Source organism: Mus caroli, unplaced genomic scaffold (assembly GCF_978045245.1).
Source record: "Mus caroli unplaced genomic scaffold, Mus_caroli_1 scaffold_2, whole genome shotgun sequence".
Lineage (NCBI taxonomy): Eukaryota > Metazoa > Chordata > Mammalia > Rodentia > Muridae > Mus > Mus caroli.
The window spans coordinates 112,125,363-112,149,973 of NW_028227257.1; the positions used below are offsets into that span (position 1 = coordinate 112,125,363).

A 24,611-nucleotide genomic window follows, 5' to 3' on the forward strand; every position below is an offset into this window, starting at 1 on the left:
CAACGGACATGTTGGCCTGCGGGCTCTCAGCATTGCAAGTACATTGGAGTCCATGTACTCACCCTATCTGTACTGTAAACTTCTTCAGCTCCAGGGCTTCCCCTTCTCCCAGCTTCTCAGTCCTATATAACCCTGCCATTTCAGTTATGCACAATCTTGGTCCCCTCTCTTGGTCACTTCTCTTTTTCCCTCTCTTGGTCCCTCCCTGGGTCCCCTCTTATGGTCTTCCCTCTTAGTCCCTCCCTTGGTCTCTCCCTTGCTCCCCCTCTTCTCTTTGCTTTCCCTCTTTGTCTTCTTCTCTTGATCCTCCTCACCTGCACTTCCCATCTCTCTCTTTCCTCATGTCCCAGTTTACTCTGCTGGCCATGCCTAGCTTACTACTTTCTCTCCTTGCTCTGGACTCTTCCAGAGGCCTCTGGCTCCCTCATATCTACAATTAAAACCTTCTTTTTGACCACACCTTGGAGTGCCCATGCCCTCACCTTATACAATGACCAGCTGAGATCCTTGTAGAGAAGTCAGAGATGTAAGGCAGACAAATATTCAATCAAGGTTGAGAAATACTTTTTTTGGGGGGGGGAGGGTGAAAGTAATTTTGAATGGAGATGAAGTAAAGGCTTTGGGATATCTTCAGCATTTGGAAGATTCTAAAGATAAGAAGGATGAACAACATAGCTTCAGAAAGCATTATCTTATACCTAATGCATGAACTCCTGTTTGAGATTCTTCAAGGAGACAGCAGTGAGCAATCAAGCCTCTTCCAATTCCATTCTGATGTTATTCTGCATAGGACGATGAGACATTAGGTAATGACATCATAAAAGTAATATATCCTGTGCTTCAGTCAACAAATCCTTGGCTAACTACAAATGCCCTTGCCAATAGGTAGATGACAGGGCTTTTAGGGAGCTTGGTATTCTAGAACCTAAATTATGTTCAGAGACTTCGGTGATTAATGAGGAAGCACTAATTGTCACCTGAGCAGTTTTGTATTTAATATAAAAACCAATAGAAAGTTGCTATCGAGAGCTATTTGGAAAATAAGTGAGAACACATGTCTTGAAGTTATATTCACATATATTTATTTTCATAAATTATGTGTGAAAAGTTGAAAGGGCAATGTCTTTGCAATAAATCAGTTTATAATAGATTTGAGCCTCTTTGCAGTTATTATTAGTAAACAAGTATTCTGACACCTTAGCACTATACTGAGTTATACCTAAATATTAAATAATACTGCTCTGGGCTTCGTGTCAAAGTCAGCAGCAGGTTGACCATGGGAAGCACAGCACACTTCTGCCTCTATATTAAGTGCAAGGTGGCTTGGCCTTCACAGTTAAAAAGCTTCAGTAACTCTTGTTTGCTTTTATTTATTTATTTATTTATTTATTCATTCATTTATTTATTTATTCTCTGTGACCAGTCTCACTGTATAGTCCAGGCTTGCCTCTTGCTTCAGCCCCACAAATCCTGGGATTACAGGTGTGCACCAACATGCTCAGTTCTCATATATTCACACATTCATGATAACACTCACATGAACAGTGATACCTGGGGATTCACTAAGATACATGTTCATAGTTGTTTTTTTTTTTTCTATTCAAAATAATACTAAATGTCTAGGCATACGGCTCAGAAGTAGAGCACAAGATCAACTTACTGATTCGAACTTTCACACCATAAATAGATAGAGAGAGAGATAACTAGATACTGGAAACAAGTCTGGAAAGCATGGGCTTTGGTATGGTGCTGGTTCTAAAAGTGATGGTCTTCATGTGCACACACTCCTAAAGCCAGCCCAGTTAAAATGCAGCTTGTTCAATGTCCATCCTGTAGAAATTTCCTATGCGTGGAAGAGAGGAGGGAGGAAGCTGAAGGAGGCTGAGGAAACGGACAGAGTCCTGGAGGCTTAGAAATTCACAAGACTCATAAGGCTAAAGTATTTGTTAGCCCTGGGCAAAGAGAGAGCTCTTGATTATCAGATGTATTTCTAAGATGTTATGTAAATTGCATTGAGGACTCTTGATTATCAGACATATTACTAAAATATTATGTAAAATGTGTTGTGTAATGTGTTGTTTTTCTCATGTACTGGGGCAATTTGACCTTTAAAGTTCTCCCTACATAGCCCAGGCTGGCTTCATATGTCACCCACCCTCTTGTTGCTCTCTCTTCAGTTGTGGCTTAGCTCACGCCAACTTTTCTCTAACCTGATTATGGCCGTGGCTTTGCCATCGGTCTTTCCACTGCCGATGTTCTCATCTGAACCTTCGTTGATGCAGGGTCATTCATTCTGATGCTTAAAAGGTATTTTTGGAAGCTGGGTTTTTGTGTAGCCACAGCAGGCCTCCAGTTCTCTGTCCTCTTGCCTAGGCCTCTGGAGTCAGCTGTGATCACCCATGGCCGCACAATACCTGGCCACATCAAAAGTGGTCCAGAGCTGGAGAGTGGTGCAGCACTTGCCTCTCATGTACAGGGTCTTAGGCTTGATCCACATTACTGCAAATAAAATAATAACATGAAATAAAAGAAGATGAAAAGAGTCACTGTCATTTACCTAATGTTTACTGAATGTCCTGTGTGCCAGATGTCATTTTTGGACTAAGTACCCACCAACATATGAAAGGGACAAAAATTCTTGTCCCTTGGGAACTTACCTCTGTCACAATCATCAATGAAAATATCTATTGCAACACTACAGATTTTACTAGACTCTTGGGGAGATATGATAGCAATAGTGGCAGTATTTTTTCCTAAATATATACTATGTGTCACTTAGCCATTATACAAATCATACCCCAAAAGGTCACATAGAAGCTGTAACTAGGCTGACTCTACAAAGAGAGAGCCAAGACTCAGGTAGTCACTTATCTTCCAAAATCGTAGATGCAAACAATTGTAGACAAAGTGTGAATTGAATCCAACTTGTCAAGGCTTGGGCCTGAGATTAACCATCCTCTCTTATCAACAAATGACTGAATTTATAGATGCCATTTGCAAATAGTTAAACACTGCATTGTGCATATTCTTAGTTTACATAAGCAGTGGGAGAATGTCTGGAGACGCTTCTGATAATCATAGAAAGGATGCTCCAGATGAGTAGTGAGTCAAGACCAGAATACCTTGACCTGCTTCTGCTGCTGAAACAAAATGCCTTAGGGGAGGTGGTATGTATACAGTGGAAATGTATTCCTTGCTAGAAAGCCCAAATATGCCAGTTAGGAAATTGTGTTTCCTGTGAACCTTAATTTCTGTTCTATAGCTATTTCCTTCTAGTTTCCTCAGCTGGGGCTGGGAGTATAGCAGATATTACGGAACATGAATCCCTGGATTTGATTCCCAACACTAGACACGGGCACGCGCGCATGCGCATATGAGCACGCAGTTTGGGGAGAGATGTGGAAAGGGCAAGCACAGGAAGGAGCGCATAGGCTTTGAGGATTTCTTTCTTTCTTGAAGCAAGGTCTCCCTTCTGTAATCCAGGCTGGCTGCACACAAGCTATCCTTCTCCGCCTCAGCCTTCCTAGTGCTAAGGTTACGGGTGTGTACCCCTGTTCTTCCCTTTCTTTAGGCCTCTTTTATAGGGACCTTCACCTTACGAACAATCATCTCTTTATACAGAGCGGTATCTGCTCATCTCTCCGAAAGCTGCTCCCTCCCATCCTCCCCAGGAGAACTTTTATGGGGAAAGGAGAAAACCAATTATGAGATAGATATAGCCGGTATTTTATCAGACGACTTTGTATTTTTACTTTCAACTCATGGACTAGGATTACGAATGCCAAGGAAGTTTGGGGGACATCGGAGTAACACATGGAACCTATGAGACCAATCACAGGTTGAATCAGGCACGGGTCATTTCATTCCCCACAAAGAAGGACTGTTCCTCATCACAGGGCAGGTGTCTGTCTCCCTCAGTGGCTTTCCTAATGGTTGCCAGATTGACAACATGCAAGGGTGTGGCATACCCATCCCTTCCTTCCACAGGTAACTAAGCTGAATTTAGAAGAACATCTAGTGCCAGGGTCCTTTGTCATCGGGCTTATATATATAAAGAAGAGAGCAGTGCTTTTATAAGTGATAAAAAAGCATGAGATTGAATCTGGTTGTTAATGTTTCCATCAATAACTGAGGGATCCCAGTACTTGCACTTGGAAATGTATATATTTAAGAGGTATTTAGGTATCCTGGAAATTGGTCACTAAGTTTATGTTGTGTTTCTGGTCAAGGATGCCACTAAAATACAAACAAGATTTATTTTAAAAAAATAGGATTCATTCATTCAGAGACTTGAAAACAAGACAAGAGAAGGGTCCGTGCTTCCTCTTTACATACCTCATTCTATACCCTGGTAACCTCAGCCAAGTCTCATGCCAGATGATTTTTCTTTTAAAGAAGGTTCCTTTCCTGGCCAGAACATTGGAGTTTCCAGTCTTCTGTTGAAACCTAATCTTCAGTTCAAAAGCACTAATAGCCTTGAGCTCATGAGAATTCTTACAAATGGCTTCCCTGGTAGTCATTTAGAAAGTGGTTGGCTGAGGACAGATATCTGGCCTCTGAGGAGGGAACAGTCGTTCTTTGTGGGAAACCAAGTGGTCTGGGGTTGCCTGGAGTCTGTGAATCATGTTTCCCTAGCATGTCTTAAAGGCTTTCCTGGCCTTCACAATCCCATTTCATGATCGCAAGTCAAGATATAACTTCGTAGACAACGTGGAGGAATGCTCTGTTAATCTTGTCTCTTTTTCCTTTAAAAGCAGCCCTTAAAAGTTCTTTGGATGGAATGGGAGCAGCTCAGGGAGAGGTAACCAGTGACTTGGGATAAAGAACCGCCCTGTTCATCAGAGGCCTAGAGTTTGTTTATGAAGTAGTCTATTTCTTGACATAAATTAAAATAAATATACTGGCTTTTAAAAAAATAGTGTATCTGCACAAAAGGAAATACAAGTTCTTAGCAGCATAAATTTTAGCTCTTTGAGCAAGTCATGCTAGTTGCTAATTTATCCATCTGTCCCATAGTGCCCTAAGGGGTTAAGTAAACAGTTAACATCATTGCTTTTGCCAGACAACTGGTTTTTCCTCCTAGCAAATGTCTAAGTTTCTTCTGAATTACTTTTTAAAGAGTTTAAGGAGATTTTTTTTTTTTTTATCCCTTTAAGAGTTTCATGGCTCTCCTGTGCTTTGTTCTTTCTCAAGCCTGGCTGTCTCGTGAGAACCAGCCAGTCTAATGCCAGCCACATAACGAATACGCCTATTGAGTCAGAGTACCATTCCAGCCTGAGACACGAATCTTTTAATAGTGGTCACCTCTGGGAGGGATGAGAGTCGAACATTCAAATGTGACACCTGCAATTAGAAAGATCTCTGGTTTTGCCACAGCTATTTTAAAGATGAGGTAATTCGGGGAGTGTTGAAAAAGCAGCATTTATTCAAAACTTTCCATTGCAGTTAATTTATGGCCCAGTAGGTTCATAGTGTCCTGTCAAAGAAACTTGCCGTCTGACCTTAGGGTCTTAAAGGGTTAATGTGACTGTTTATGTATTCATTTGTACTTGGTATCGAACCAAGGACTTTAAGTGTATTAAGCTGGCACTTTACCACCGAGCATGGTTTTAAGCGCATAAAAGGTGCTGGGGATAGAACCATAGCATGCTAGGCCAGCGCTCTGATTCTGAGTTACAGTCCTTTCTCCTCTTGTAACTTCACTGCCCCTGACATCACCTTCCTGGGGTCCAAGTGGCTTTGAACAAAAGAGAAAGCCGGGGATTTAGGGAGTCGGGTTTCATTTCAGAGCGGCTCCGGCGATTACTTTAGGCAAGGTGCGAAAGGGCTCCTGCCAGGTAAAGCACCGGAAAGTTACAAGTTGGGTTATTTTTTAACCGGCGTCCTACAAAACCGACGCCGTGTAGGTGTCTCCCTCGCTAACTTGTAAAAGAACTCCAGGTTCTTTCGCTCGCTCGGGGAGAGTTAGCAGGCTGAGAATCTGGCAGCCGTTCAACGACCCCGCCCTCGGAGTCCCAGGGGGGCTTCTTCGGGAGAGTGCAATTGTCTAGGGCGGAGGCGCAGCAGGGCAGGAAGGGTGCGGGGCAAGCCCCGAAAGCACCCCCGAAGCCACCCAGCTCCCAGCGCGTGGAAACTTCCCTGGCGGCGAGCAGGACGGGAGGGGGCGGCGGTTCCCCTCGGCGCTGAGAGCACCGTGCGCGCGAGGATCGGGGCGCGCGGCGGGCGCGGCGGCCGCCGCCTCCTCCCGTCCCCGCCTCCGCGGCGCAGCCTCCTCCCTCCGCCCGGCTCGGCCTCCGGCTGGCTCCCTCCCCTCGTGGCAGGCTCCGGCGGCGGCGGCGGCTGCGGCGGACGGGGAGGGCGTGCGCCGGCCGAGAGGTGTGGGCGACGAGGCTAGGGAAGTTTCAAGTGGAAGGTCGTCCGCCGGCCGGCGCGTCCCCTCACTCTCCTCCCGCAGCATCATGGCGGAGCCGAGCGGCTCGCCCGTGCACGTCCAGCTTCCCCAGCAGGCGGCCCCGGTGACAGCGGCGGCGGCGACGGCCCCGGCGGCCGCGACATCAGCACCGGCCCCGGCCCCGGCCCCGGCTCCGGCGACGTCCGCAGCCCCGGCCCCGGCTCCAGCTGCGGCTCCAGCCCCGGCCCCGGCAGCTCAGGCGATCGGCTGGCCCATCTGCAGGGACGCGTACGAGCTCCAGGAGGTTATCGGTCAGTGCGGAGGGTGCTGCGGGGCCGGTCCAGGCCGGGCGCCGAGACTGGGCGCGAGTGGGTGCGGGATGCGGTTCTCCTGCCTGCCTGCACGCCCAGAGGCAGAGCGGCCGGCTTCGGGGCCTACCGGCTTCAACAGTTATTTTATTGTCTTTTTTAATTTTTAATTTGTCCCTTCCTTCCCTGAGCGCGGCTGCTGCAGGAGGTGGCGCGGCGGATGTGACTCGCACTGCAGACGAGCTGCAGGCTGCAAACTTTTATCTCCCGGATCGCCGGGGCGGCGGAGCTGGAACCCAGTAACGCCGCATCCTCCTCCCCCCTCGAGCCCTGGGGCCGCAGCTCGTGGCCGCTGACCACGCGGATGGGCTGCCTGGGCGGGGTGGGGATGCGGGGGCGCCGCCCTGGGCTTCCGCGCCCCCGCGCCGTGCTGGGTGAAACGCGTCCTGGGAGACCCTGCGGGCATAGCTGCGCCTCTGCCTCCTGCCACGACCTCTCGGTGGGTAGCCCAGCCACGTAGTAGTGGCAGAGGCCCAGGCGCCTGCCCAAACCAGGGAGGATGCTGGCCTTCTTCTGACAGCCGCCGCATGCTCGCCCTGCAACCCGGCTCTGCGCGCGGTGCGCCCGGTACCTGCCTCCCTCCTTGCGGGCGCGCCGCCTGCTGCCAGCCCCGGGGCCGGTGAGCGGCCGCGCTGGCCTTCTGCCCTGCGCCGGGAGGATCTGCTGGGGTGAAACTCGAGGCTGTCCACGATCCGCGCCCAGCCTTTGGGTGTCTCCTAGGCAGCTCACTAATACCATCTTATCTTACATTTTTAAATACCTGGCAAAGTCGAGAGGCAAGAAGCCCGCGTTACTTTTCTTTGAGCCAAACACGTGTAGGGCCAGGATATTTGTGGTGTCCTCTAGCTTAGAACCTTACCTAAAGGTTCATTCTCTTAGAAGTTTTGTGCCTCACGGATGCTGCCAGGCAAAGTGGGCCCCATCATATAACCTTATGAACTCTGGACTGGGGATGTTGCTGGCTCATAATCTTGATATTTAAAGATGGGGGTGGGGGGAAATTCAAGTTATCTTTTTCTTTCATTCAAAAAAGATTTCTCTATTTTTCCTCTTGAACAATTATAATTAATATAACTTCACTAGACACTCCAAGGAACCCCTTTTATGTCGTGTGTGAATGAGACTTCCAGCAATGCATAAATACACATAATAATATACATATATATGTTATATGTATATATTTGTGTGTTTGATAGGCAGAAATGTGTATATGTGTAGTAATTATGTACTTTGGAATGCAAAGGCTGCATATAGTCTTTATAGACATTTATAGACAAAATTCTCCTAGTATCTTTCATAACTTTTAGCTAAAGACTCTTCAGGGATGGATCTTGAAGTTTCTGTCAGGATTTAATAACACCAAGTGCTTTCAAAGCCCAGAGTCCTCAGTGAAAACTATTTTAGCCTCGCATGTAAGGCTCTTCACTCTGAACTTCTTTGCTGCTCCTTGAGTTCTTACATTCTCACAGTGATTGCTGATTGCTGTCATTGCAGGCTCTTCCCTACCATGCTCACACACACAATGGACACGCATACACATACATAGTACATACAAACATACATACATACAAACATACATACATACATACATGTGTATTGATATCGAAGACTGAAGCAGGGCCATTCCTAGGGACCTTTGCCTAGTCAGTCTTGCTCAGAGTCCAAGGACAAAGTGAGTATCTTTGGAGAAGTTTGCACTTCTCCCAGGACATAGTTAGGTGGCTCCTTTTGACCCCTTCTTTATATACTCTGAAGTCCCTATCCTCATTGTTATTGATTGCTCATCAAGGTCTTGGGGCCTTCTAGGTTCTGTGCATGTGTTGGCAATGCAGGTAGGCATGATTAAATCATGTGCTGATGAGTTAGGAGATACGGAAGAATGATCCTATAGGATGTGCTGAAGGAGTGCACAGAGATGGAGGGATACAGATACTCTGCATGGGGGAGTCTGGCTGATTCTGCACTGAAGTCCCAGGCAGAGCTTGTGCGGTGCTGAGTTATTCCTGTTGCTGCCTTCCGTAAGCAACTCTGAATTGAGTTGGTTGGTCTCTCCCACCACACAGTTTTCCCTAGGATCCAGAACAATTTACATACAACTAATTTATATTCTTATGTTGTTAATCATTAGGGTTAAAATGTAAGCCTTGACTCTGGGAACAGTATTTTGAGCTGGCTTCTTTTGTGAGTTAAGGAATAAAATCTTTTTTAGTTTAAGTAGGATTAATTACAAGGCCTTCCCTGCTTGTGGTATCAGTGTTAATTATAGTTGGTTGATTTTTAGTGAAGAGGAAAGATTTACCTAGGGGATTCAAGAACAGAAAGACCTGCTTGTTTCATTTCTGGTTTTACACATTGTTCAGCTTTTCTATGATTTATATTTATCTCACATTTTCCCATCCTAACAGACAGGTATTTGGAAACCCTTATTATTGACAAATGGCTGGAACAGGGTTCTGCAAGGGCTGAATATCTCCCTTTAGCCTTTCGTGCTGGTTGAGGCATTCAGGGCCAATTCGTGGTTAAGCACTTTGCCTTAAACATTATATTCAAGAAGTTAGCAGTACAGATACCAAACCAGTTTGAAAGTCAAAGCCAGTCAACAGCAGTGCCTCTCCCTGCCATACAGCAGGTGTCCTATGATGCGATTCCAGCAGTTTGAACCACAACCAGCAGGAGGCTCAGATGTGCCAGAGCCTGGAGCCCCGGGAGGCAGGGTGCTTCACCTTCCAGCGTGGCACAAAGCACAGGCACCTTTTCTTCTGCTTCCTTCTGGGTCCGGGACAGGGCCTCAGTATTAGGACGGGCTAAGTTTTCTAAAACCCAAACAGACCAGGTCCAGTTATTTGAGTTCTTCTGTTTTAGAAAAAACAAACACAGGACTTTCCAAGTCTAAAAATAAAGTTTGTCTGTGTGGAGCTTGCCGTTCTGTTGTAAAAGAAACAGAGAAACTGTAATGCTATTAGGCGTAATCTGGTTCAGAAGTTTAGGCATGACCTAGAAATAATGTCCAGTCTGCCGGACGGAGCTGTATAGCCCAAACAGGGGCGACACACGGGATTATTGAGTTCCTGTGCTCAGGGCATGCCCGATGTTTCTGGGTTCTGGACAAATAACTGTTCTTTGGAGAATTTCAGATCTCTTCGTGATCTCCAACTTTGCCCATCTGACCTCGCCTTCGGAGTCCTTCTGCAGAGGCATGAAGGGCACCTGAGCCATGCCAGCTGAAAACTTGAGTTTGTTGGCAGTATTAATAGGATCGCCTTGACTCTCTAAACAAAGAATAAAAGATGAGTTATGTAAACATTGACTCGGGCATCCGTAATAGAATGGACAGACAGACAGCCTCAGTGAACTTCTCTCCTCGAACGAGGTCTGTCTTGGCAGTATCAGTTTCTGAATTTGAATCAGGTAATTCCAGAAGTGCTCTTATCTCCCCTAATTTTCCACCTAGAAACAATAAATAGACGCACTGCCTCTGAATGTTTGATTGTCTTCCTTATTTTTTCTTCTTCTTCTTCAGGAAAGACCTTTCTTTATGTAATTTTTGTGTCTGATTTCTCCATGGTGCCTGACGTTTTCTCCTTTCCCCCACGGTGGTCCTTTGGAGTGATCTGAAAGGAACACTTATCTGCAGTCTTAGGCAACAGAAAACAACTAGACTGAGGTGAAGTAGGGGTCCCTCTGCTCATTTTGTTGTCTCTCCTGAGGCTGAGGTCCACAAGTTCTTTCCAAGACTCAGGTAACAGGGCTGGTGGTCACTTGAAAGAGCATCAAATTGAGATCTGCAAACAGTCTAGGGCACTCTCAGAGCCTCTGGGAAGGTCCACGGTCTGTGGATTAGCACTTGGGTTGTGACAGCCTAGAGGTAGTTTGAGGACAGTGGGTGGCTGCATCGGACAGTCTTTGGGAGAGCTGAAGCCCTGGATCTCCTGGCCTTTATGCCAGCAACCTTAGTGTTTTCCTTTGACTTCCATTAGGGTCTTTTTCCCATGTCCCTCCTTCCTTCCCTCCCTTCTGCCTTTTCTTCCTTCCCTTCCCGTCTCCCTCCCCCCTCTTCCCTTTCTTCCTGCAGTAGAGTACTGAGATAACCTGGTTGAAGTTAGGGATTTGATTTTTAGCTGCCTAACTTTTTAAAATGTACAGAGGAAAAGAAGCACCCAATGGCTCACTTTGTGAACAATGTGGTAAGTTAGACGTAGACATTTTGCCACTTTAGCTTGTGGAGTGTGTATGTGGCCTGCTAGAGTGGCACTCTTGTCTCTGAGCCTCAACTCCAGCCTTTAGCCATTTTTTTTTAAAAGTATACAGTTCAATGGCATTGACTGTATTCCTAACAAGCATGCTCTTTTAAATCTGCCAGTGAGATTGGTGAGTGGGAAAACTCTCAAGGTTAAAAGAAACTTCTGGAAGACAGACTGCTATCTCTGCTTATTTTTGTTCTGTTTTGCTTTGTTATTTGATTCATGACCAATAATGTGCACTCCCCCCTTCCTCCCTCCTGCCTTGACTCTTATGGCTTATCTTACAGTACATTTTGAATGGTGTTTAAAAATAAATGTCAGCCATGATGACTCCAGAGTCAGAAGCCGTGGTCTGTTTGTTTCGTGTCCTGCTATGGTTTTCTCTGGTAGTTGTGACCAGTTATTTGTGAGTTGTGAGTAATTTGTTAGAATTTGTTCTAACAAATTACTTAGATGTGCCTGTACACAGTTTCCACATGGGTAGCCCGAGCAAAATAGGTTTGTGAGCGTGTAAAACACTTACTTAGAACAGTGCTTGGCACGGGGCACACTCAATTAGTCTTAGCCCTAACTTCTGTAGAACCTCGCTTGCTAATCTGACTCAAGTTATCAGGACAAAACACAGTCCTGGCTTTTCAGGCCTTTGAAGTGGCTTCAAGAGTTTACTCTGCTTGGTTTCTGCCAAGGGGGGTGGGGGGGGGGGAGTGCAAAGGAGTGAGGTTACACTCAGACCTCCTTTTTGGAAGGTGGCATGCAAGGGAAATCAGAAGGCCAGGCAAGCGGGCTTTACCTAGGCCCAGGCAACCCGCCCCGTCCCCCCCCCCCCCCCCCCAACACACACACCCTGGAGACTTCATGGAGGAAGCTGGAGAGACCTGTAGGGCTCGGGGCGATTTGGACAGCTCAGGACTTTAGGTGCCAGATGGCTCTTTGACAAGAGGTGAGAACATCCTGTGGGCAGGCTGCCTGGAGGAACAGCCCATAATGGAAGATCTCTGAGAGCAACCTGCTCCGACTGTACCTTCCTTCTACCTCTGAGCTGGCCTTCCTTCGGTGGCTGCGCTGCGGGCAGGAAATGCTGCTGACTAAAAGAAATACTCACTGCTGTCCCAGCAAGTGGGGGAACCGGGCCCTTTATGCTAAGATAAAGTCATCTCTGCCGTTTCCTTCCTTTCTTCCTTCCTTCCCTCATCTCAGAAAGAGTTTGAAATCTCTTTTCCTTTTGTGGTGCTGGAGGTTGCACCCCGGGCTGCCTCATGCATGCGTGCATGCGTGGCAGGTTCTCCGTAACTGACCTACAGCCCTGTTCCCCTTAACCTGTGTTTGTGGTGGTTGGGAGTGTTTACAAAGCTCTCAGAACCTTGAGTGGTCCGGGCTGCTCTTGAGCTCGCTGAGGTAGCTGAAGGTGGCCTTGAACTCCCGAGTCTTCTGTTCTTGCTTTCCAAACCCTCGGATTACAGGCTGGCCCATCATGTCCGGCTTTTTTCTTGGCTTTCCTGCACCTTCCTCCTCTGCCTGCTCCTTTATCTCTGCCCCTGTGTTCACAGCAGAGCCGATTGGAGGAGCCTCCCACTTACTCTTTGCCTACTGTAATCTGGCTCCTGGTCTTTCTCAAAAACCAAGTTGTGCTCGCTAAAATAGCCTTTGTCCATCTGTGGACAGAAAGAAGCCTTGGGCACTTCCTCAGCAGGCAAGTCTAGCCCCATTTTCTTGTTTGTTTGTTTTTGTTTTTGTTTTTTGTTTTTAATTTTGCAACCTGGACTGGCCATGACCTAGGCGTCCCTTTCTGCCTCACAGTCTGTGGTATTTTCGGTTTTCCTGTCTGCCGCTGCTCCACTGTCTGCATCTCCATGGCTGACCCAGAAATGCAAAGGCCTCCCCTGACTTTGAACTAGAGGTTTGATAACCTTTCCTCTTCTTTCTGTGGTACTGGAGATCATGCCCAGAGCCTCTCACTTCACCTCCAGCCACACCTCCCAGTTCTCGTGGAACTTAATTTTCCTCCATTCCTGCTCTTCTTGTTCCTTCTCCATCTGAAAACCCCCAAGTGCAAAACATGCGAATTATGCTACTTTTCTACCCTAACGAGGCTTTCACATCTGCAAGGTCACCACATTGATACACACACACACACAGCCGAACAATATATATAACTTATACATAGTGTTATATATAAACATATAATTTATAAATATAAATATATAATGTATATTTTAAATATATAATATGTTAAATATATTATAGATTGTATTTAAATATATAATATGTATAAATGTATTATGTGTGTGTTTGTGTGTGTGTCTGTCTTACTCTCCATTTTTGTCCCTACAGGTTTAACGTCCTTATCAGTGCTTTTGAAGATTATTGTAATGATGTACTGATCTCCATTTTTGTTTCCAGCTCTAGTATGCTGTGTTATCACAATTGATATTGCTAAATCACGATGCCTATGGTGCTGTTCCCAGGTTCACTGCTATATCAGGATGTCTATGGTCCTGTTCCCAGGCTTACATACCCTCTACCTGCCCTTAGTCATCCTCCAGGTTCCCTCTGAGACCAGTATTGAGCCTCTTTTTGGTTTTTTGAGTCAGGGTTTCTCTGTATAGCCTTGGCTGTCCTGGAACTCACTTTGTAGACCAGGCTGGTCTCAAACTCAGAAATCCACTTGCCTTTGCCTCCCAAGTGCTGGGATTAAAGGCATGTGCCACCATGCCCCGCCCAGTATTGAGCCTCTTGCTTCCCTTTCTCTCCCTGTCTCTGCATTTCCATCTTCAGGATGGCATGCCAGCCTGGGGGAAGCTTGTGCAACAGTGGAAATGCTTCCACCCTCTCCTGCCTCTGCTGGGCAGTCTTCTTCTGTTTGGAACACTGTGTCTGTGTGCCCTAAGTTCTGGGTTTCTCCTTTTTAGTCTTATTCTCTTGCAGTACAACATGCATGTTGAACGTGTACCTGTGCAGTGAACACACTGGAGAGAAGTGCGTGTGTAAGCTACATGTGTGTTGGTGCCTGTTCTTACATTAAGTAAGCGTGTGCAGTTAGCACTGTGTTGTCCTCATTCCTGTCACCTCTGCTTTGGATGCTTTTAAAATCCAGAAAAAAAATGATTTCTCCTCACAGAAACAGTTTGTGCCCTTAGCTCTTCTGGCCTCCCTCCAGTGGTCCTGTTCTGTCTCTCACCTCCTTTCTTGGAAGGATAGTTTTCCGAGGGTTCATCCTGGCCTTGGATGGTCAGAGCTTCTCCCACACCACACACTCCATATGCAGTATTTGATCCTTGTTTTCTGGCTACAAGCCCGAATTCTGGGGACAGATGTCACTGCCTGCCATCTGAGTTTGCCTTCTTTGACCCTGAGGGTTTGATCCCGCTTTTGATGATTCTTGCTCAGTTAGCTGACCTTGGGCCAATCAGCTTAAGGACTCTGTAGATAGCATCTCAACCCTGATGATCACTAGGAAGCTCCTTTAGTGCTTCCACCTGCCTATGTTGGGGTGCGGGGCAGAGGCTCCCCCTCCTGATTTATGGAACCTGGAAGTGGCCCACGTGGGCTAGAGGCTTGCCTGATGGTAGGAGGAGTAAGGGTGTCCCATGCCACAGCTCTTGGGAGCCCAGTACTCCCTTCCTTCTTTGAATGCAACAGTGATCTCTTGCTGTTCGAGTGTTTAAATATAACCCTTGCCTTGAAGTTCCTTGGCGTCGCTTACTGCACAGAAATCAGAAATATTGGAGATGAGAGTCGGATGAAATGCAAGAGCAGAATTGCAGGACCGTGAGACTCCAGGGTTAGTCATGCAGACAGGAGTTACACCCTTGTAACCTGCAGTGGACAGAGAGTGATGGAATGGGAAGGGGAAGGGGGTGGTGCATGCCAAGACTGCAGAGTTCAGCTCAATTTGTAAGTCAGACCTGATCTAATGCCTGCTGTAACTATTCTGTGTGCATCTTTTGGAAACGAGGTCCTTTTCTCATTTCAGTCGAATTCCTTAAGTTATTATCTGAGGCTTTGCCTTTTCTCTCAGGACAGTCCTGTTTAAGTTATACCAGATAGTTCCAAGATGCTCCAAGAGGAGCAAGTATTCCAAGGTTTGTCTCTTTCCTTCTTTCTTTTTTCAAATATGCTATTCACGGGTGGAATTTATGATACTAGAGAAGAAGCCAGTGTATTAATTAAAAAGGCATTTCAGACTTGGCTTAGCTGGAAAGCAGAGAGAAGAGACCTAGGCCTCTCCGACACTAGCTTGGCAAGGCTTGCTCTCTAGAATTGATTGAAACACACACGTTAGAATCCAATGTGAGCAAATGCTGAAGTATTTCAAGTTTCTTTTCCTTTGCCAAACAGTTTATTTGAGAATAAATTCTGGCATAACTGGAAGAAGTGTCTTGGGCATTGAAGGAAGTAGGTGATTGATCCTCTGAGCTCATTGTGTGTTTATGGGTGTGTGTGTGTGTGTGTGTGTACACACTCAGAGACCTCAACAACCATTTTATCGCCATGTTCTTTGCAGCAATTTACATTTAATACAACTTTCTGCTGCCTAGAAATAGGGGGTACTCTTGTGTGTAGTTATTCTCTCACGTAAGTACATAAATGTGGTGACAGTTTTGGGGTTTTAGGTTTTCCAACTTGAGTTTCTGTTGGAACTCTTTGCCAGAATAATTGCTTGGAAGCAGGCAGATGACTCTGCCACGTAAGAAGATGGCTAGATCTTCCCTGAGAGTACTTGGAAGTCTCCGCCTTGAAGGGCTTGAGGTGTCTCGTGGACACTCTGTTGATGGTGAGGGTCTTAGCTGGATCCGTGCTCTTGTTTTGACCTGCAGGCATCTGTTTGTGGCAGGTTTGTAACGAGGGCACACTCCACTTGCTCTCTTCTCTCCCACATGGAGACAATGTTTCTCTTGGCGATTGCAAAAGATTGTGTTCTCTGGGTGGTTCTTGTTGGCCTTCAATGTTTAGCTTTTAATTAGAGCTAGTCCTTCTTCCTTACTTGGCTCAGTTGCCACGTCCCCTTCTTGTCCCTTCCTCTTTCCTGTCCTCCTTCCCATCGCCACTCTCCACCTTTGCTTAATTATAGGTGACCGAGAAAGCAGACATTGGGCAGGAGCTTCTAGGGAAAGAGGTGCAGGCCATTCATTGCTCATCTTTCTAAGTGCCCAAGTGAGAAACGGCACGGATGTGAATGGAGAATAAGGACATCCACTTGGAGAGGTTGAAGAAAAGTCCACCCCATCGTCTTTGCCGTATAACTGAAGACTCCCAAAGTCAGAGGCAGAGTCCATTGCCTGCCCCATTGCCTGCCGTGCTTCCCATCCTTAGAGACCCAGATTCACGAGTTCTAGGTAGGAGTGGGTTTCAGCCAGTATCATTACCTAGTGTTCTGTAGTCGATTACATTGTGAGTGATTGGTTGTGGCCTGGCCTCATGTCTGTGTGTAACACAAAAGAACTGTCCGAAACAGTTCCGTTTTCAGCTTACAGGTTGATTGAAGTGGGCATGTTGTAGCTGTTAGAGTGACAACAACTATGGATGCAGTCATTGTCTCCATGTGGCCACTTCCATTCAACTGACATTGAGCTGAGGAGCGGGGATACGGGCTGATCTGTGCTTGTTACCATTGCATCATGTGACCCAAAATGCCCAGAAACTGCTTAAGGGAGGAAAAATTAGGCTCATGATTTTAGAAGCCTGAGGGGACAGTGAGGTTACGATTGTGCTCGGGAAGCAAAAGTGTGCAGCGGGGGCTCCTCCTGTTTCTGTGGACCAGGAAGTAGAGAGAGAAGGCTAGGATCCCGGCAGGCAGGCGTAAGTAGCCTTAAGTAGATGGAAGGCCTTGCTCTGGGGACCTGCTGCTTCTCATCAGGTCTTACCGCGTTAAGGTTGTGTAGACTTCAAGTCATAGTACCAGAGGCTGAGGACCCAACTTTGAAAATGTGAGTCTATGGGGGGGGGGGCATTTCAGATCCAATCCACAACCCCACCCTTTAGTTATACTCTACCTTTCACGTCCTCAGTATCCAGTCATGGCTGGTGACTGTTGACTGATCAATACAAATTCAGATTATGTCACTGTCTGACATTTTGACAGGGCGATGTTGAATGGTGTATTAGTTAGTTGCTTTTCTCATTGTTATACCTGACTCAAATATCCGACAAGAAGCAAAAGGAAGGTTTAATGGTGGTCCACAGTTTGAGGATGCAGCCCATCCTGGTCGGGGCAGGCACGGTGCTGGGAGGTTGCCTGCTCACATCTCTGCTGGTCAGGGAGCAGAGGTGAATACTGGCACTCTTGTCCATCTTTTAACCACGCTGGGGTGGTGCCGCCCATATTCGCTATTGACTGTGCATCTTCCCTCCTCAATCTTTTTTGGAAACATCCTCACAGATACAACTGGAGGTTTGACTCTTAGGCGTGTCTCAGTTCAGTCTAGTTGACAGTGAACGCGAACCATCTGAGATGGTGGTTTCTCAGCACCGCCCAGAGACTGCCTCTATGTCATCAGGAAGTCTCTACCAGTGTAAGGGCAATGTCTAAGTACAGGTTGAGGTTCCACCCGGACTTACCAGTACAAAGGGGAGGCAAGCATGATGCTCCTGCTGTGTGCCAGCATGTTTGGCTCCCTTCTACACTGGTTTTATTCTTGGAAGTAGTTCTGTTCATGTTTTCAGAAGAGCCATTTGCTTCTGTGTGGGGTGATACTCTTGTTGACTTAGGGAGGTAATTTTAAGGTATAATTTCTTTGTTTGTTTGATTGTTTTGAGACAGGTTGCTCTGTGGAGCCCTGGCTGTCCTGGAACTTGCTGTGTAGACCAGGCTGACCTTGAACTCACAGAGCTTTACCAGCCTCAGCCTCCTGAGTGCTGGGATCAAAGACATACACCGCCATGCCTGGCTCAGGTATATGTTTTTATCGTGTCCGTTTAACTCATTTTGGGAATGTTGCCATGATTCTGTAAGTTCTGAGATCCCTACAGAGAAATTGTTTTTGGAAGCATTAGTTTACTTAGAGCTAAGCATATGTTTGAGAGTCAGGGTTGGATATGGTGGCCCGGATAACTTCAGTTGATTTTCTTTTATGTTATAAAGAGAAAGCTGACTTGATTATGTATTTGTGTGTGTGTGTGTTTGTTTGTTTGTAGGTACTGGTAGATGAAATTAGAATATCTGAAATTAACTCCCCTTAGGAAAAATAATATCTTAGTTTATCTTTGGCACTTATTGCAGATTAGTTTCTTTTCTTTAAGAGTTGGGTGGAGCTAGAGCTGCATGTAATACATATGTATGTATATACGCATACACACACACACACACACACATATATATATATGTATATATATATATATATATATAATGGTTTAATAAAGTTTTAGATCACAAAGCAAATGAGAGACCTGATGTCACCCCCTCAAGACAAAATCAGGCTCGCTGTCTCCTGTTTGGGGCTGGCAGCCTTGTGAGGAGAAGGAATTTGTGTCTGTGTAGAGAGATGAGGGTGCAATGTGAGGCCTTTTAGAAATAGTGTGTGTGTCCCCGCTATGTGTCCCTCCAAGTGATGGGCTGGAGAAACAGTGAGTGCTTTTCCTTTCCTCTCCTTTCCTTTCCTTTCCTTTCCTTTCCTTTCCTTTCCTTTCCTTTCCTCTCCTCTCCTCTCCTCTCCTCTCCTCTCCTCTCCTCTCCTCTCCTCTCCTCTCCTCTCCTCTCCTCTCCTCTCCTCTCCTCTCCTCTCCTCTCCTCTCCTCTCCTCTCCTTTCCTTCTTTCCTTTCCTTTCCTTTCCTTTCCTTTCCTTTCCTTTCCTTTCCTTTCCTTTCCTTTCCTTTCCTTTCCTTTCCTTTCCTTTCCTTTCCTTTCCTTTCCTTTCCTTTCCTTCCTTTTTTCTTAGCAATGCCCTTTCAAGTTTGTGGATAGTCAAACCTAGTGCCTGGCCTTAAGTAAGAACTCTAGTGGAAACATTTCCTGTGTAGTGTGGAGGCTGAAATGGGTCAAGTGTTCTGTGAGGCTTCCAACTGTGGTCATTAGCATGAGCCTAAGAAGAGGGGTGTTTGGGGCAGACAGCAGGATGGGGCTAGATCCTTTACTTCCGCTAAAGCACATACCCACTGCTTGTTTAAAAAGCAACACTCCATCCAGGCTTCAAGAGAGGGTGAGGTGCTTTAATAGGGGCACCTTCCTGCTTGCTGCCATCGAAGATGCGGGATTTTATCAGAAAGCTTCATGTCCTATTCTTCTAGCAGGGTCTCATGTAGCCAAGGCAGCTTTCCACTATCTGTGTAGTGCACGATGTCCTTGAACTCCCGACCCGCTTGCCTTTGCTCCCCGGCTGCCTCTGACATCCTGTTCTCTCAATCCGGCTAGAAGCAACAACACAGGCAGCTTTGCAACTGTGTAGCAGTTTAAAGTATTCTAAAAGAGAGGTGGGCTCTTTGGCACCAGTGGTGTGAGTCTTCTGCTGGTTTTCTCATTCCTGTTAACAATAAGGTCAGGGCCGGAGAGGTGGCCCAGTGGTTAAGAGCACTGGCTGCTCTAGCAGAGGATCCAGCATGAGCTCCCAGCACCCACACAGCAGCTCACAGCCATCTGTAACTCCAGTTCCAGGGTGTCCAGTGCCCTCTTCTGGCTTCCACTGGCACCTGGCATATATGTGTTTGTACAGACACACATGCAAGCAGAAAGTCATATGAAAACTAAGAGTAAATAAATCTTAGATAAGTTTTTACTGTTTATATCTGTCTTAATCTAAATATTAAATGCCCCTTCCTTTTTTGTTTGTTTGGTCTTGTTTTGTTTTGTTTGTTTTGAGTACTTCGAAGAAAAGGAGAAACCAAAATATGAAAGCTGAGTTTTATTTATTATTAGAACCAGTCACAGCAAGTTTGCATGTGTGTGTGTGTGTATAAGAAGTGTTTCATTCCAGGGCACATGGTGGGAGGGATCCACTGACTCTGTGGCTAATTCTTGAGTGCTGTAAGCAGTGGTACGTTTATTTGAGTACTATTATATTATGAATTATATTTTTATTATCTTAATGTTTTATGTATTTTTAACGCTAGGGATGGAAGCTGGAATTTCACAAATATTAACACAAGAGACACACACTCTAGCACTAAAGTCTCCAGCCTCAACATTTTTGCTTATGGTAGAAGTCACTCTATAAACTAATGACATCACTACCCCCATGGTGTGGTTAAGGGAATGAGATGGGAGAGAGGGGGTGGGGAGAGAGACGGGGGAGGGGGAGAGAAATGAGAGAAATGAGTAGGGGAAAGTTTAGGGTAGGAGAGATGGTTAGAAGGGCTAGGATGCTAGCCTGAACTTTGAAATGTATAACAGGCACTTGTGATATTGACTGTTCCTGGCACTACAGGTAAGCCATATGTCCCTTCCACCATAGGTAAGGGAAATGACTCCTCTTGGTGGAAGGGAGCCAGCTTCCCAAGTTCCTAAGGAGTGCTGGCTCTTATCTGTCAGCCAGACATCCTCCTAGAGTCCAGGTTGAGCTTGCTGGGCTGCCTTGTGGAGTGTGGGGGACTGGTGTTTCATTTTGTGCCTGACAATCATCAGTTAACCTGACCATATTCTCCACGTTCCATCGGTGACTATAGGTTTCAAAGACAGTTTGCTGTTAAACTCGCCATCAGGGTGACTGTTGTTCTAAAGGTGGCCTTAAGAGTGTGTAACTTGCTTTTAAAGAAGCTAGACATACTGATTCCTGTGTGTGTGTGTGTGTGTGTGCTGGCCTATTTGCCATTTGATGCTTCCTTCTGAAAATTCTACAGCACATTAAAAATATAGGTGCTTACATGCATATGCAGTCATTCCTCTTGCCACCTAGAAGTCACTGAGCTGCGTCTATCTCAGCCCTAAGAGTAACATACCCTCCACACATTGCTTAATTTCAGGGCCTATTGTTGCTTAGATAATCAAGGAAGTGTCTCTACTTTGAAGCCAATCCAACAGTGTTTTATTGCTTTATTTGTAAATGGAACTGCCAGCCCATTAGGTTCAAAAGCCCACAAACCTAGGCTATCAGGCAATTTGGCAGTGACATCTGTTAAGAGGGTTAATTGGGCTGATCTGACTGCTAGGCACCTGTCCCTCCCTCACCTGTGCCCTCCCTCACCTCTCCATGCATTTACCTTTATCCCTCCTGAAGCTGAGGCTTGTCAAAGAGGTAGATCTTCCAGAGGAGAGAAGACGCCCTTTCTTCTGTCAAGGTTATCCGAGCAGCTGCTCGCCCTCTTCCTGGCTAGAACTTCTAAACAGGCTCTTAAGATTAGAAAACTAGAAATGCTTATTAATAGACTCTGTCCTTTATGCTTACATTATTGTGTACCAGTCGCAGGCATAGAATGCAAGGAGTTGTGCAGTTTTTTCACCCTATATAAACCGGTAAGGCTTTCCTGGTAAATGCCCTTATTTTCAAATAGCAACGGCCTGTAGATGTAGGAAGAGGGCTAAGTGCCTTCTTTATAAAGCTGGAGACTTCGTGCTAAGTGATCTGTACTACAAAGGGTAAACAGATGCACACGTGAAGATGGGACTGGGGGAGGACCCGTCCTGTACTGGTCCAGTTGCCCCTTTCCCACAGAAGGGAAAAGGCACGAGAAAAGGATGATTCTGAGGCTATAAATATGCCTCCGGGGCTATAAATAACTCCACTTTTAAAAACTCCTCCCAGCACTGTACTCGTAAGTCATCCTAGATGGCCATTAGGCAAACCTTGGGTAACACAGACAAGGAAAAGTGGGAGCAGCCACCTGTCACCTTATCACTTTGGACCCGGGGGCACTGTCTGAAGTTTGGTGTTGGCAAGATAGGTACAAATCAGAAACTGAAACTGGGGGAAAAAAAAGCGTGAATTGATATTTTTAGGAATTGCTTTTTTTCCGCCCCCATTTAGGGCTATCACATGTAATTTGTGTAGAGCAAACAAACAAACTAATTTTAGAGTAATGCTTGATTGGCCGAAGTGATTTCTTTTCTGAGAATTCAGTGCACACTCATAGTCAGGTGCACTTTGGTACTACTGAGGCGAGCACAGAAACACATTTTTTTCTTTGCTATACAGAAGTGTTTTCAGAGCCACAGAATGTTTATGTTATAATTGAATGTTTCCCAGAATTACTTGTTGCAGACTTGGGCTTTGTTTCTTCGTCTCCCCTGTAACACCCTTTTCTGAGACTTGGTATTTTACTTAGTGGAAGTTAAATGGTTTAGTTAAATGGTATGGCTTAGAGGAAAGTTGAGAGCAGCTAACTTTCCAGGTTGCAGATACAGTTGCGTGGTAGAGCACGTGCCCAGCTTGCACAAGACCTCCTGTGTTTGAACAGCACACGCCCCCTCACATGAAGTCCCCACCCCCACGCACAAGTAGATAAAATAGCATCCTTGTCTGAACTGGGCAGTAGGTTTAGAATTCCGCTCTGACCTTTCATCTAAACCCGGAAGTGGCAGTGTAGTTTTTTTTTTTTTTTTTTCTAGACTGGTTAAATATGTGATACTGTTTTATAGAATTACCTATCTTCTTTTGTGGTCATGAGGGGGAAAAATGAATCCCTAGGAATTCAGTGGCATTGTTTAATAATTTTTCTCTTCTAAATGTCCAGGATTTCATAGTATTAGAATGAAAAAATAAAATAGAAATAATTATTGTCACGGCTAAACTTTGCGTTATCTAAAGTAAGATTTAAGTTGTGGTAGCTCCTCAGGGACCCCTCGGTTGCCATTGCCCAGAGTTAGCCTCCATAGCTGCTTCTGTGGGTACCATTTCTTTCTTTTTACTTGGCAACTGTATAGAAGTACACACATACTTCCAAAATGTGCGTGTAGTGTGGTAACCAAACCTATTGTTAGACAGCTTATACCTTTTATTTTACAACGTTATATCTACATTTATATTGCTTGTACAATTACTTCTCTGTATTTTCTGTGTATATCCATACTAAAACATGCAGACTGCAGATACTGACAGTGACCATTCTAGGTTGTTCTTCATTGATCCGTGTCTTCTGTAGCTGATTCCTCTTCAGGACTGAGTTTTGCACTAACAGACACGCCTTCATTTGTTTAGCCAATGCCTTGACTGCTCAAGCTACTCAGCTGGCCCCAGGCTCTCGGCATTCCGTGGGACCAGGCTCGCGGCATTCCGTGGGACATGTATCTGGAGTCTGGATTTATACTTTGGAGAGCGCTGTGAGATTTTTCTGCAGTCTTTTGTAATTGCCTGCTTCTTTGCCCCTTACTGACTTTTAAATCTAGACGGGAGCATCTAAAAGGCATCTCGCTTTATTTCCTACCCTACTCTTGGCTGCTGACCCATCTCTCCAACCCCAGCCCCAAATCTGAATTAATTCTCTGTTTAGATGTCCTGCATCCAGATTGGTGGTTAATACATCAAGTTTGGGTCCACAGTTATCAGTCCGTAGTGTAAAGTTTGGGAGATACAGATAGTGCAGTGACTTAGTCCATCCCTTGCCGTGGAGAGAAATGGTGGGTGAGACGGTGGTGAATTAGAAAAGAGGAACATTGTCACCCGAGTTTACAGAGTGGAAGTTGTATCATTTTGTTAACTGAAAAGGAAATGTCATGAAAGTCATTTCTGGGAAGAAATGTATGGAAAGCTTTTCTAGGTTGTTGAGGAATCTGGATTGTAGACTACAAAAGAATTGAGTAGCCTCTTCTTTTGATTGATTGGGAGGAAGGAGTAGGAGTTCATTATAATTACCCAAGCAGTGGTATTTTCTTAATAAGAACAGATGGGAGAAGAGCGAGCTAAGGCTGATGCTCACCACCCAGGGCTTTCCGGGAGTCCAGGAGAAGTTGAACACCCATGGAAGGCTGTAGAGAGAGGTGTTGCCCCAACTGGGAGTGGGGCATGATCCCAGCTGCAGGAGCGGACAGCCTGGCTTTCCGGATCCTCTTTTGCTAGTTTTACACTGACCAGTGTACTTGCGTTTGCTCCCATTTACCTGCCTCTGTCCTCACCTGCTTCCCCTGTCCACGATGCATCTCTCCTCTGGTTTCTGCTTAGTCCAAGCTTTGTCTCATTTGAGGCCCCTTAGGGCTACTTGGTTTCTCAATTTTGGCCACACTAATAATTTTTGAATTTTCTTATTAATTCTCAGTCCTAATCCCAGAGAGCCAGATTTTGACAGTTTTTACTAGATTGCTTTTGTGATACATCTGATGGTCATAAATGCAGACATCCCTCTTCCCACTTGGCTAATAGGCATAGCTTCAGAAACTCCTAGCTGACCAGGGACCATGGGTATGGCAGGTACCTCATGCTAGTAATTTAGGTAATGTCCTTCCTAGGTGACTAACAGGGCATCTATTTGAAATGGCTCTGAAGAATGGAGCCAGGAGGGGCATGGGGAAGAGAATCAATGTCACCTGTAGTTAGTAAGAGATGGTCCTGAATTAAGGAAGTCTTTGGATAAATAACAGGTTGTATGTTTATGACTTGGTTGAAAGGCAGGGTTTTTGTTTGTTTGTCTTTTGTTTTTGTCACTAAAAACTTTCCTTGGAATTAACCTCCTCTTTCCCATATGGAGTATAAATCTGGGAAATGTATGTCCTACCTCAGTTGTAAATGATCGGAAACTTGGAAGTGCTGATA

The 24,611-nt window shown here is 45.7% G+C and overlaps 1 protein-coding gene across 2 annotated transcripts in view; it reads left to right on the forward strand.

Annotated features, from left to right (window-relative positions):
* Positions 1 to 6,252: 6,252 nt before the first annotated feature.
* Stk39 (serine/threonine kinase 39) overlaps positions 6,253 to 24,611 on the forward strand; it is a 267,572-nt gene continuing 249,213 nt past the window's right edge. Inside the window, exon 1 of one of the 2 annotated variants that reach the window (XM_085834808.1) lies at positions 6,253 to 6,702. In XM_085834808.1, coding sequence (XP_085690934.1) covers positions 6,459 to 6,702 — 244 coding nt within the window. In that variant the 5' untranslated portion in view covers positions 6,253 to 6,458. The remainder of the gene's footprint in view (positions 6,703 to 24,611) is intronic. The other variant, XM_021156379.3, reaches the window with a different exon arrangement.